A 14,504-nucleotide genomic window follows, 5' to 3' on the forward strand; every position below is an offset into this window, starting at 1 on the left:
CGTAAGTATCTAGCAGGAATGAATTATGAATGTTCCTAAAAAGCTCAAATGCAGATACAGATATGTTCTTACCTATTATACCAAAGGAATATAAGGAAAGCTGTTTTCCTAAAAGGTCCATGCTCTTCTGCAGAGGTGTCTTTGGAGCCTTGATGAAATGTGAGAGTTCAGGGTGACAACTGAATCATTATTGTTTGAACAAAAAATGAAAGCAATACTACAATACAAATTATGACACTAAGTTTCTAAAAATGTAATGAGTACTCCGTCAAAGTTCACACCACCAAAATGCAGAATTATCGACCACATTCAGGTCGTAGAAATATCCATGCACTATGCATAATCTAGTGCTCTGTTCCATTCTTGTGAGAAGTAGAAGTCAAGCCTCAATGAATAATTCATTAGAGTGAAGATGATAATTCTTTAGCAGCTTCCTAGTGCTTTGAATGAACCAAGCTTTTTATCTTGAGTATTTACAAGTAGGCAAAGTGGATTTGAAGCCCTGTAGTTCTTGAAAACTCCCTGGCTCCAGGTAACAGAGGGGCAAGTGAGACTTTTTCCCCCCAAGGTCTAAACAAGTATCAGTCATGCAAGACCACCATATATCCCAGGGGATTTGCTTGTCATCTGGAAGAGTTTCAGAACTGGTCATTCCATAGAAAGATACACAACACCTAATGCCAAAAAACAGAAAACTGCATACAAAACCAGCTTCTTTAGAAAGCAAATTAAAAAAACCATAAAAGAGGAGACAGGAAAGCAGACACTTACATTAGATGCTCATCTACACAGTAACACAAGTTAAACTAAACTATAGTATGAAAAATACATATGGCAGATACTGAATGCTCTATTAAGTAGTAAGAAAAGCTTTCAAAAAACTAGAGTAAAAGCAAAGAGTCAGAATCCTATGGATACAACTGTACAGAGAAAAACCAAGTTGACTTTGTACTTCAGATTACTTCCCATTGTGTTGGAGTTAGGAATGAGCCAAAGTACTATTCAGTATTTTCCCCAAAGATGCTCAACAAACCAGATTATAATATCCGGGAGCTCAGGGACGCAATCATGTCTAGCCCAGGAAGTAGAAGGATAGGTGTTCTGACTTCCTAATATCCAAGGTATAATTGAGAACTTTGCAGTGTCAATTGACATTTAGGAAGTGTTCTGTTATCAGGAAGAGAAGAGCGAAACCTCAGGTCTCTGCTGACAGCAAACAGGGAACTGCCTTAATTATCACATTATTTTGGTGAAGCACCAAATAAGGCTCCCTACTGTAGATCCTCCTAATTCTCCCATATCTGACTGAACATATAGCAATAAGACGACTGCAAGAAGGACAAATACTTCTGAGGATTAAAAAAAAGTGGGCCCATAAATGCATTACAGACTAACTTAAGAACCCTTCTATCTCATTCTTGAGTACCATTTGCTCAATAGTCATAGAAAATGAACTATTTTGAGAGAATTTATTAACAGACTTCACCATTTCATTAACTGAGAACCATTACAACTGATGTCTTAACTAAATTGTCATAAAAGACAGACAATACAGCATGGAACACCTTCTGAAGTTAACTTTGTATAGTTTCCTTACAAACTAAACATAAAAAAAGCACTAGAGTCACTTCAATTACATAAGTGAAACCCAATAGTTTTAATTGCTTAAAATAGTGGACAGCAACAATATTGTACAACAGTTTAGAAAAGGAAGTGATGAATACCATAGCCAATTAAAACTGCAGAGAGAATTTAGGTAAGCAAAGTACAGAAAGTGACCAAGGTAAAATCCAACTTTCAAAAAGCACCATTATTTTAATAGACATTTATTCACTATGGAATTTATTTCTCCTTGATATGGAGATAGTTTGTTAAAGATGTAGTTTATGATTTGACTTGTTTGATATCAATTTCTTCTGTTTCACAAAACTCTTTTCCAGCACATATGCTAGCTACTCATTAAAATGTTATACAAGTGCATTGAGCCAAGCTTTTTCCTCCTCCACCTACAGAACTTAGACTTTAATAATTAGCTACATTTATTTTGGTTGGAGGCAGGGGGTTAACATTTGTAGTTGATTGTTTTGCATTCAAATATGGAAACATGTTAATTAATTGTAACACTACATTGAAATATATATTTAATTATGTGATTTTAATTAAGTGGTAGGGTGTGTTCAGAGCCTGTGTATGGAGGCTTGTTTTTCTAAACTGAAAGAAAAGAAGAGATAAGTGCAAAAACACCACTTATGAAATACTCCTTTCTGAATACAGGATTTTGTTTGTGTGTTTCAATACAAGGCATTTCCTCCTTCTCGTCCTCAACCCCACATGAATATCCTGGGCCTACCAAGTGGCAAGCAGACCACAAGGACAATAATGCTTTAATCTGGAGAAACCTTGCAACACTGTTGTGTTTCTGGCAGGTTGCCCAGATTTTAAAAAACACCACACACACACTAATGTTTCTCTTTTGAAGCCCCTTGTTTTGACAAAGCTGACGTTTGAAAGTAATTTTTCTCTGAAGAAAAATTGCTTTAAAAGGAATTTAAAGATACAAAATTTATGTAGCAGTCAGTCTTAGCCAAAAAGGATTAAATAAATTCTGATCACCGTATCTGACATTTTTGGTAATTTCTCTGGAAAAACCTTTGTTCAGCAAGTTATGAAACCATTACATGTGTTCTAAATAACAAAGTTAGTGTTCAGTTAGTCAAGTTAAATTAGTTATGTTTTAGACACACCAATAAAACTCCTATATGATGAGCATCAGGACAATTTAATGTAAATGGAAACAATTCCCAGAGAATGAATTTCCACATATTTTTTTAAGAACTGTTCTAGCATAGAAATGAATCTTTAACAAGTTCAGAATCTTATTTGAATTATCTTCACATTTTTACATCAATTTTGATTAGCTTGCTGATCTGAATTCAATTACTGCTTTCATGCTCTGAGTTCAGACTTCTTGTGTAGGCAAAAAGAAAAATAAAAGACAGTGACACCAATAAGAAAAAAGGTTAGTTTCCAAATTTCTATGATAAAATACCAATGCAAGCTCCACTAACAAAATTTTTGGCAGAAAGAAGTATTTACATTTACAAAAAGTGTACTGTGCTTGAAGTATTAATACTTACTTCTTCTGCTTGCATCATTTTAAAAACCTCCCCAAACTCTGAGTTTTCTCCAGTTCCAATCACTATCCCCTACAAAATAAAATTCATTCCAATTTGAGACTTTATATCAAACTGTTAATGGTTCTTGACAATTTGTTTACAGTCTATGGATCAAACAGTGACTAGTTGGCTGTACTGAATTTGTTTTTAAGCTTTATCAATGCTCTAGACAAGTCAGATAAGCAATTTTGCAAAGCTTTTATACACTCTGAAGTATTCAGTAACTTCTCAGATAATATCTATACAATGCCACTCATCTGCCTCATCCGATAGAAAAGTTGATAGGACCAGCTGTGATTGGGACAGCCCTGATAGAAAGAAGGATAGCATTCACTAAGGATGCAGGGGTGGCCCCTTCCCCTCTAGAGGCTCTACCCCAGTGGTCCCCAAATTTTTTACCTCTTGCCCTCTCTTACACCTGTCTGCACCTCCCCCCTCAGCTGCAGCAGGGGGCCAGGGACAGAGCAAGGCTGGGTGGCGCTCCCTGCCCACCCCCCCATGGGGGCTTGCCTGGACCCTGTCATACCCCCCTGAACATTCCTCTGCACCCCCTAGGGGGGCCTCACAATTTGGGGACTACTGCGCTATCCATTCATTGGCCAGCAGAGGAGAAAGTCATTTGTTCCCTCACCCTCCCCTTTCATTAATTTAAACTCTAGTCTGGGCCATGTGAAGCCTCTTTGTTCCATTCCAGCTGTGTTCACAGTAAGTGAGCTGCCTCAAGCAGCTGCAGACAGGCCCAAGCAGGTATTGGAATTACTGGACATATGGCCGTCACCTAGAGCAGCGTCACTGAGCTTAGGGTATTCAAAAACAGACAAAACAAGAAAGGGGTCTTGGTGTTATGGGAATGCGTGAATGAATACCAGTGTCCCGTAAGAGCAGTTAGAACTTTCCTAACAATATATAATCAGGAGCCAGGCCCGATACTTGTACCAGGGTGATGGATATCTTGTCAGGAAGCTGTTTGCTGGAGTTATGTAAAAAGTGTTTGCCTACTTTTGTCTCCACCTGGCTAACTTTGGTACACATTCTTTCAGGAGCACAGCAGCATCATCACAGGTTTTTGGTTCAAAAGGTTCAGGCTATCGGGCACTGGAAATTGAATTGTTAAAGATTTATGTCCACCCCAGGGGAGAGGTTATTAGGACAGGCAATAAGTAAATAACCTGCTCTGTTTCAGATTCCAGGGCACATCCAAAACATGGCTAGTGTTTGGATTTGCTGGCTCTCTATAGTGCACTGGACCCACAAGAAGGTGGCCAGGTGATTTGCAGCTGAGTTTCAAGGCTAAATCTTTACACATTCAGTGGTTCAGCAGGAGAGGCATGCTGTGGGATCAGCTCATGCCTTTTCTGCATTCACTAATGAACAACAAGCACCCACCTGAAGTCCTGGTTATTCACCTTGGAGAAAAATGATCTTGGGGCCTGCACTAGAGTCAACTGGAGGGGTTGAATTCAAAGGGATGTTGGGTTGATCAAGTAATTGTGGCCAGACATAAGAATGGTCTGGTCAGAAAGTGGTTTGACAGAGACTTGATGAACTGACTCCTGTGGATTAGGCCCAGAAGAATGTGAACCATGAGGTTACCAGGATATTCATGAAGACTGGTTGTTCAGAGGTTGAGCATCGGGTCACCTGTTATAATTGGCCTGCGTTTTTCAGGGATGATGCTGAGGGAAGACATCTGGCTCTTGAATGTGAGGGAATGGATCAGTAGGAGTTTTGATGCCAGGCAGTGTGGGTGGGATATGGCCAAGCTAGCTGCTGGCACCCCCAGTGGTTGGTCTCCAGTGCAGTTGAAAGGAATGGTTCCCAGAAGTGAAAGACCTGGGACTTTGTAGATGGGCCGACCTTGTGGTGTTCATAGGCCAATTCCCCCCCCCCGCAAACACACACTACATCAGGTAGTTAAACATTTCTATATTAATAGCAAAAGGTCATGCATTTTAAATATTGGTCTAAGAAAAATGTAAATATTGTACAGCTATTAAGCTACATTGTCAACAGATGGATGAACTTTAAAGTAGATCTGGCAGCTTAGAAATAATTAAGACATGCAGTACATTCTTCTCTATCAATATGATATTACCTTTGCCTTTCCACATCTAACCAGTGTGCCCATGAAAGCAATATTGCTTCTGGAGGTGAGGTCTCCATTGGTAGCAGCTGGCTGAGGAGCAGTCGATTTAGAGCACGGAGCAGTCTCGCCTGTCAGACTAGATTCATCAATAGAAAGATCCACAGCCTTTGGGAACAAAACATACTGACTAAGTAAAAAACTTCATGTCCATCTGTACAGTATTGAGTTTTTCAAAGTATTCACAATGAGGGAGAATTTAACAACTGTCTCAGCAGATTCCCTTCTTAGAAAAATAAAATGTATTGCATGTGTGTTAGGAAATTATAGACATTAACTAAGCATGCTCTCATAATCAATGAAGTGAGTTGAAAACTAACTAAATGAACAAGCTGTTGTACAGGCTATATCCTCCAGTTCAATAAATGCAAAAGTCTTTGGGATCTTAGGTATTAAACCAAAGGAAAGCTTGAGAAGAGAAAAACAAGAAAGATACCCTAATGGCTTGGAAAAAACAGTACGGACTATAAGTGAGGATGCAATTCACTTGCCTTTATTAAAACCACCACCAACTGGATCCCAAAACCCTAATTTCTCTATTGATCCACCCGAAGAAGGGCTGCTATTGTGACCATTCAACCACTGACCAAAAGGGTTAATTAGGATTGCAAGTACATATGCACCGCTGCATCCTTTCACTCTCACCTATGACACAATTCTTAGCTTCATTCTTCGGCAACTCCTAACAAGAATCCTGTTCCCTAAAGTGCTTGTTCACACTTAAATTCTTGGGAAAAAAGAAAAAAAACCACTATTCCCTGCCAATAGTCAAGGCGCCCTTGTTGTTCAGGAGATATGATTGCATAGATGAAAATGTGTTTCTTTAATCTAGATTCCCTTAATCAGCAGAACCGCCCAGGAATGAGTCTGTCAGAAAGAGGAAGAATTAGTATTAAGAAAAATAAGACAGGTTAAGACATGGGGTAAAGAAATAAAGGTAGTGCAAAACAAAAAATAGAAGTCTTAAAATATATCACCTAAAATGGTCTTGGGGTCAAATCCCACTCCTCTTAAAGTCTTTCCCATGGTCTTTAATGGGAGTTATTTTGGCCTCTTGAATGAGCCAGAAGTCAATCACAAGGGACTACTCTAGTCTTCTCCTGAATGTAATCACTCTGTAAAGGGATGTTGATTAAATAGGGAACACCATTTATTTGTAGTCTAATCAATCTACACTTTTAGCCAGCTACTTGAAGGGAAAAAAAAAGTTTAAGGACAGATGGGAAGATCATCACTAAAATACTTAATCTCTTCGAAAGGATGTCTTTCAAAAAGTAAAGATGGACCAACTGGACTGCACTCAAAACAATTAACGCTGTGGTAGATCACAGCAGTTCAGGTATTTCCAGATTTTTTAAAAAGGCAACATTTTATTTTTGATGTACTGGGTATTCTTTATCCGTGCTGGACAGCAAGATGAATATAGATCACTAAATAAAAATAATGTAGTTAACATTAAAAAAAGGATAGTACCTTTACTAAAGCGCTTTGTGATCAGCCATACCCCTTCTATTTCCTGCTATTCTCTCAAATAGTTATCAGGGCAGTGCCCATTTTTAAAATGCTGGTGCTGTATCAATAAAGGAAAAGGGACACTGGTCAAAAACTGCAATTAATCTTTCAATCATAATCAATAAAAATCTATGTAGAATTGAACAGCTACAGAAAGTGCTACTTTTTTATGTAAACAGTACAGTACCACAAATCTATGGAATTAAAAAACAAAATTACTTTGGTCTCCTTGTTCAGCTTAAAAAAAGACTGAAACGTCTAAATAATCACTCCCAAGAGATATTTTGTCTGAAGCCTGAATTGTAATATGCAATATTTTAATTTGTCAGGGTTACATTCTGATTTCGGAGAGGATTGTCAGAATACATGGATAGCTCATTAGTATATAGAGATTAGAAAGGTTGGAAGAAGTTTCAAATTTCATGTTTTAGAAAAATGCGAGTTTCAGCATATGCTGTGGGAGTTAGTTCAGTAAAGTTTTCCCCTTTTTCCTTATACATGAAATGCTTTAAAGTACAAACACTGCTTAACTCTAATTTCTGCAGTTTACTAAGACAGTCATCAACTAGAAGATTAGACTGAAGATTTAGAAGTTTGTTTCAGAATATTTAAACAAACAGTTTTTCCAACTGTCCTATTCCTACTCCCCCTCTGACTAGTATTCCAAAACCTACTCAATTCCAATCACCTAAAAAACAGGTAGTTCACTAAAGCTATATTTCCTCATTCAGGCTAAACTTATTGAGTTTTGTCAAAGCAAACAATTTCATTTGAATAACTATAAACAAAAAGAAAACTATAACAATTATCTATATGCATGTATGTACATATATGATCAAGCAAGAAACTATGTATTTTGTTCTAGGACCCTTCTAATATATTAGATCACTTGTGTTTGTCACTTCCGTACAAATAAGTTGCAAAGCAACGTTCATCTAACGTGGATTCTTACTGTGGGCTTTTCATTTAATTTGGTCTTTAAATCCCAGGGCATCAAAGAAACCTCTTCAAGCATTCACACCTTCGCAGAGGTTTCTCTAATAACGCTAAGATATTATGAAGTCGACTACATGTTTACATTGCATCTTCAAATCCCACACATTTTTATACTGGCCTACTTTGCTCTGCAGATGAACACTGTGTCCTCAAAGTGAGTTTTCCCAGGGTTTTAAACAGTAAAATAACCAGTTACTGTGTGTTTTTTTTAAGAAAAACACATTTGTCACTGATTAAGAACAGAAGTGAAAGCATAGGCCCATACAGACCTAGGAGACTAGCTAGAATTCTCTTCTATAAAAGAGGATCTGCCAATAGTCAAGTAATAAACAAACTGGATTAAACTTCATTTCTCTGCTCATCACAAACCAACCTAAAAAAGCACAAGACAAGAAAAAGGTCTAAGATACAAACAATGCAATGCCTTTTATAAATGAAATAAGTCAAATCCTAGAGACAAAGGGCTAAGAATAAACTCATACATATGAATACCTTTAGTGGAAGCCTTAAGCATCTAATAAAATAAGCCTCATTCTCAATGAGATCTAAATACATGTAAGGGAGGTCATTAAGGTCAAGCAGATTTGATCATATCCCAAAAAGCCCTTACCTCAACACATTCATGTACAACTGCAACCTCTGTTAAAAGATCATGGTAGGAATATTGGAACTCTCAAAAATATGCTTTTAAACTATTTACACTCCAAGTATTTGCAAAGATTTTTTTTTTAAATTGTCATGCAATGCAAATAAATGTAGTCTTTTGTTTCTCCAGAAATAGCCTATGAAGCTTAACAGTAAATTACTTCCATTGGTTCAAGGCAGCTAGGAAAAAAATGACCGTCTTGATAAAGAATAAAGAATCTAACACCAAGTTTCAGACACAGAAGCTAGACGAAACAAATGATTTAAAACCAATGCAGTAAAGTACACACTGCTGTAGTTATGTTTCCATTTTCTACGTAATGGAATATAGCAGATCAGAAGCAGTCTACAATCCCTCTAAAGAGGGATGTATATTCACAAATACTAAAATGTTATTACATGAGTGCATGCAAAGAAATCAACAAACAGCAAACCACCTTTGACAATGTCTGCAGGCTGTTAAAGTTGTCCATTTCATTTTTAAGGATATTGAAGAGAATCGGCTAAGTGTTTCTTCCTATTCAACAGAAATTCAGATAGCTTGGATTTACACACTTATAAAATCCATAATGCTGATACCAATTAAGGAGATATTTCCTAAATCGGAATCCAGCCAGACACCATCTGGGATTCAACTACCCAGATCATGTAATTTACCCACCTGCTAATTATTTTTGGAAGCTGTCAAACCAACATGCACTAAAAAAAACCCACAGTGCATTTCTCACTTTATCCTAAGCATGATGAATAGTATACTTACAAAAACTTAATTGTTTTTGGAGGACCTAGTTGGTGGGTGATCTGTACAAAGGGCAATAAATCTAATCTTTTCTACATGGTCTGCCTCTAATCATGATTCCTTTGGATATTTCAGCCCAATTTTAGACCCTAGGACATCTGACAGACCGTTAGCACACAAGAGCATGTGTCTAGAAAACAGAGGGATTCTGCACCTTGCTGCCTCCACCTTGCAACCCCAGCAGTGAAAATGGGCTGTAAGTCTCCCACAGCTTCTTGTAGACTAATACCTGTGGCACAGGCACTGCATTGAGTTTCCAAGCACCTCAAAAGCCTCAGAGTAGGGATACAGAGTCGGGGTGGAAAGATCCAAACCTGCACTGCACACAGCTACAGCCATTCTAGCTTGTGCTGCAGGCCACTGGTAGCACTGGGGAAGCTGCTATTACTTAGGGCAGCCAATATGGATGCCTAAATTCTCCATTTTGGTCCCTTCAGTGACCCAGAATCCCAACAGCACAGATAACCCAAAGTCACTTTTGCTCTCCCCTACTAGGTACAGCACTTCTGGACAGCACAGAATCTGGCCCACAGCCTTTAGTTACATCTTCACATTTTCTGCAGGACCTCTGCCTCATTCACAATGTAACCTTATTTCATTCACTGTTCAACCTAAATGAAAAATGAGACAGGGGGTCTCATAAGGGGGGGGGGGGGGGAGAATCTGTGATAACATAACTGAAGATCAAACTGGGACAGATACAGAAGAGGGGGCAGACTTAAGTTCACATGGTTAACCTTATCTTGGACATTCACTGGTTTTGAGTCTTCACTTTGAAATCTTTATGCTCTTTGAAAGATTGTTTGGAATTTCCTAGCCTCCCCTCACCCCCATACAGTTTTCTTATCCACACATGCTCCATGCCAATGGAACATTGGGAAACTAGTAAAGTCATAATAAAAACCAGTGCACATGGCAAATTCATATTTTAATATCCTTTACTGTAGCCCAGTCAGAACAGATTTTCACAAAGCCATTGAAGGGTCCTACCTAGGGGGTTCTTATCAAATTTCAATTTTCCACCTCAAATTGCATAAGCACTAGAATGGTTCAAAAAAAACTTGCAAAAAAAAAAAAAACCCAAAGGGCTTAACTTTTCATGTGCAAGATGCCAAAATTTTGCTTTCAGAATGAAAATGAGGAACAAAATCTCAGCCCAAAATTAGAAGTTTGATAAAGTTAGAAGTATTTGAAGAGAACCTTTAAAATGGAAATGCTTAAACAACACAGATATCACTGAATCTAAAGTAAAAATTCTCAACTTTGTACAAAATTCAGAAGTTTTAATCTAGTTGTTTTCCTCTGACTTCTCTTGGTGCTTCTCCCTTGAGTTCTCCATACACAGACCAAAAGATGAGTGAGAGATGTAGACTTGATCCTACAAGGCTCCCCTTTCCCATCCAACCCCTTAGCACTGCTGGAACAGGCAATACCTATAGTAGCTTACAGCCATCATGCCTTTGTACCTATGCTAAAACGGAGCATAACTACTATACTCTGCCACATCAGGAACATAAAAGATACAGTTCAGAACTAGAGTCCAAGTCAAGTGTACCGTCAGGATATAAACTAACCTGGTCAGCCATCCCACAAAAAACCTAAATTGGCCTTCAAGTTTCTAAGAAGAGACATTTAGAACCCATCAAGTAGGAATCGGGAGAGGACATACATACATACATACACACACAACCCCACAACCATGTTGGAAAGAGAGAGGGTTAAGGTGTTATAATGGTAGATGGAGGAGAATGGCTGTAATTTGAAAACCATTGCAAAATAAGAGCATCAGTAATTATGAAGCTCAATGTGGTAAGCACTGATCCGGCCTATTGCTATGTATGGCTGCTATGTATGGTTGCACCTTCAAGACGGAGGATAGAAAAGGTGCTGTGACAAGTAGCATTACCACAACATGCTGTAAATTTTATGAGTGAGACAACAAAAGCAATGCAAGTGTATAACAAAAACAAAAATATTTTTATGTCACTTCTGTAGAAAACCATGCTGCATAACAGAGCATTAGGGCAGAGACGACGGAACGCAAAAGCACATGGCTTGATAGTGTCAGAGGGAGCTAATGACAGATATAAAACAGGAGCAATGAAAAAGTGCATTGTAGATTAGTATCAAATATAGTTATTAGTTTTTCCAAAAAAAGTCTCAAAAGGGAACTAGTTGGGACACTGCATAGAAAAACCTGCATTAACAAACAGCAAGTGCTTCCAAGACTTTTCCAATCAATTCAACAAGAGTCCTGAAAATATTAATGTGAGAGCCCTGAAAATGCCTAACATCAGAGACCACCAATATTAAGAACATAAAACTTTCAGCTTCAAGGGAAGTAAGGATCACAGAAAGCAAAATAAATATATATTCCCACTTTTTGTTGTGTTTGGAGGATTTATATACACCTCTACCCCGATAGAACATGAATTCAGATAGAACGCAGTAAAGCAGCGCTCCGGGGGGGCAGGACTGCGCACTCCGGCAGATCAAAGCAAGTTCAATATAACGCAGTTTCACCTATAACGCAATAAGATTTTTAGGCTCCCGAGGACAGTGTTATACCGGGGTAGAGGTGTATATGTTATTGCTAACACCTAGACACTGGTACTCATACTCATGTTAGAAGTCAGATATTTAGTAAACTAGACAATTTTATATATTACATTTCTGATGCAAAGGATATAAAATAGAATGGCACAACTACATAAGCATCTATAAGGTCTTAAATATAGAATTATGAACAAATTGGAACATTTAAGTTATATCCAATAAGATTAATATAAGGAAAGATTCAACAAAAAAATCAAAATCAGCTGCAAACAACTGCCAGATAGAGGGTTGATGATTCAGACTGGCAAAACAAAGTTATCATTTCACAGCCTGCTGTATTTCATGTATTTAGGGAAAGTACTTAACTGACTAATAAATTAAGTCAGTAAATTGGAGTAAAAATTGAAAGGGTCTTTAGAATCAGGTCCTCCCAATTGCTCCACAAATATTACAGGAAAATTAGTAGCCACCTATATGTATGTGTATCACTCACTGCCCAAAAACCTAAATCTTGGAAGCAAAACACTAGCATTCTCTATAACCAAGTATTTTAGCCACTAGACTAGAATAATCTTTGTTCCTGTATACAAGTTTTCATTTACCTTTCCTGTCCCTCCTGCCTCCTTCGTGCCCCCCCCCCCCCCAAACCAATTTTAAAAGACAATTTTCTAAACACATACCTCAAACAAGCGTAGATCAGCAGGGACTTTGTCTCCCACTGACAGGCAGACTGTATCACCTGGAACCAAGTCTCTGGCAAGTGTGTGTTCCACCCTACCTTCACGTACACTGTGGAGAACACAAATATATAGTCAATCAAAAGTGGAAGTGCATTATCAATTTAAGAATTACTTCCCTGCATTTTGTTTGGGGCAGAAATCCCTATTACATAGTACTACAGGCAGGATAAAAAACTGATTTTAAGTAAATTAGCTCTACATTGCAACCAAAGACTTTAGTTTCAAACAATGACACTGACAACAAGATTATCCTTGTATTACTATGGTGTGAAACGTAACCTGATTTGCACTATTCTAAGTGTCTTGAAACATGGCGATATTTTATGCTTAAGTTAAAAAGCTTTAAAAATTCACTATTTTTAAGGTCAGATCCATTGAATTATAGAAATGTAAGGCTGGAAAGGACATCGAGGGGTCATCAAGTCCAGCCCCCTGAATCCAACTTACACCATTCCTGACAGGTGTTTGTCCAATGTGTTCTTTAAAAACTTCCAATCATGAGGATTCCACAGCCTTCCTTGGGAGCCTATTCCAATGCTTAACTATCCTTATAGTTGGAAAGCTTTTCCTTTAACATGCTCTATAATAGTGTAACAATTTGACATGCTAATGTGGAATCATAGGGTTATGTAAGTTACAGTAAGCTTTTCCCCTGAAGTGCCTTTACATTCACAGCAGATTAAGTTTAATGCTTAACCAGCTTTGTCACTTAAATTTAAGTCTGAAACAGTAGAAGGTGCCATACCAGTGGCATTCAGGAGGTACAAGTTTACTAAGCTCTTCGAGAGATTTTTCTGAGCGGTACTCCTGCAGTGAAATAAAGATGCAATTAGAGGAGAGAAAGCCTTTGAAACAGACCACAAATAATGTGAGAAAAAATTACTGATCAACAGGTTTTTTGTTTTCTATAAAACTGTACCTACTACTTAAGCCAGCCTTATGTATTAAAGGTAGTACTCAGAGAACCCAATCAGGCCCAGAGATGCTAAGTGTTGCAAAGGACTACTCCTGGGGGGATTCTGCACTACTGCAGGGGGCGTAGAATTCATATAGTCTGCAGATTTCTTTGATCCCCCGCAGAAAAAAAATTGGGAAACAAAAATCTGAGGGGAATACGAGCTCCTTCCCTGGCAGCCTGGGGAGTCTGTTCAAGCACCCAGAGCAGCCAGCAGAGTGTAAGTCACAGTGGTGAATGGGGGCGGGGAGGAGAATGGGTGTGCGTGCAAAGGAGCGAGAGAGACTGTCCCCCTCACTTGCTATTGTGCCTCGCCAGGAGTGGAGGGGTAGGGCTTTGGGCTGTTGGGAGGTAAGCATGAGGCAGGCTCTGTCCCCTGAGGCAGAGCAAAAATGTAGCAACCTGCCCTCATAGTTGTTAATGTTCCATTCTTAGTAGATTCCCCCAGCAGTATAAAATGTAAAAGTTAAGACCCCTTTACATTGCCAGAGGGGTGTAAAGGAGTATTATTGTAAATGACAGTAAGGGAATCCTCAGCTAGGAAAAGCTATGTGCCTTCTCACTTTTTTCCTGTGCCAGAGTGGCACAATTACCCATTTATAAATAAATAAAAGAAAGACTGAGGGCAAATAAAATGTTTATTAAGCAGTCAAAACATCAAGACAAATAGAATCAAGTACTTCCCAAAGTAGCCAACCAGGATTATAACTGGAATGCAGGGTATTGGCTACCAAGTATTTGTAACTTAACTTTCTCATGTTCAGGAAATGCTGAATAGTGGTCACCTTTTTCATCAATTACCAAAATAATTGAAACTGGTGTGGTTATATTGCATTATTTTGACAAATAAAATGCAGAATTTTACAGAATTTTTAATTTTTTGTCACAGAATTTTTAGGCGCAGAATTCTCCCAGAAGTAAAGACAAAAATATACTGCAAGCCTTGACAAGCTCACAATCGTAATATATTGCTAAAGAATCC

At 38.2% G+C, this 14,504-nt stretch overlaps 1 protein-coding gene across 3 annotated transcripts in view; it reads right to left on the reverse strand.

Annotated features, from left to right (window-relative positions):
• Positions 1 to 14,504, reverse strand: part of ATP2C1 (ATPase secretory pathway Ca2+ transporting 1) — a 116,216-nt gene that overhangs the window by 40,646 nt on the left and 61,066 nt on the right. For all 3 annotated transcript variants that reach the window (XM_054019728.1, XM_054019730.1, XM_054019729.1), the window contains 5 exons: positions 13,313 to 13,374; positions 12,508 to 12,616; positions 5,272 to 5,427; positions 3,138 to 3,206; positions 73 to 148 (listed from right to left, as the gene is read on the reverse strand). In XM_054019728.1, the coding sequence (XP_053875703.1) occupies positions 73 to 148; positions 3,138 to 3,206; positions 5,272 to 5,427; positions 12,508 to 12,616; positions 13,313 to 13,374 (472 nt within the window). The remainder of the gene's footprint in view (positions 1 to 72; positions 149 to 3,137; positions 3,207 to 5,271; positions 5,428 to 12,507; positions 12,617 to 13,312; positions 13,375 to 14,504) is intronic.

Source organism: Malaclemys terrapin, chromosome 2 (genome assembly GCF_027887155.1).
Source record: "Malaclemys terrapin pileata isolate rMalTer1 chromosome 2, rMalTer1.hap1, whole genome shotgun sequence".
Classification (NCBI taxonomy): domain Eukaryota; kingdom Metazoa; phylum Chordata; order Testudines; family Emydidae; genus Malaclemys; species Malaclemys terrapin.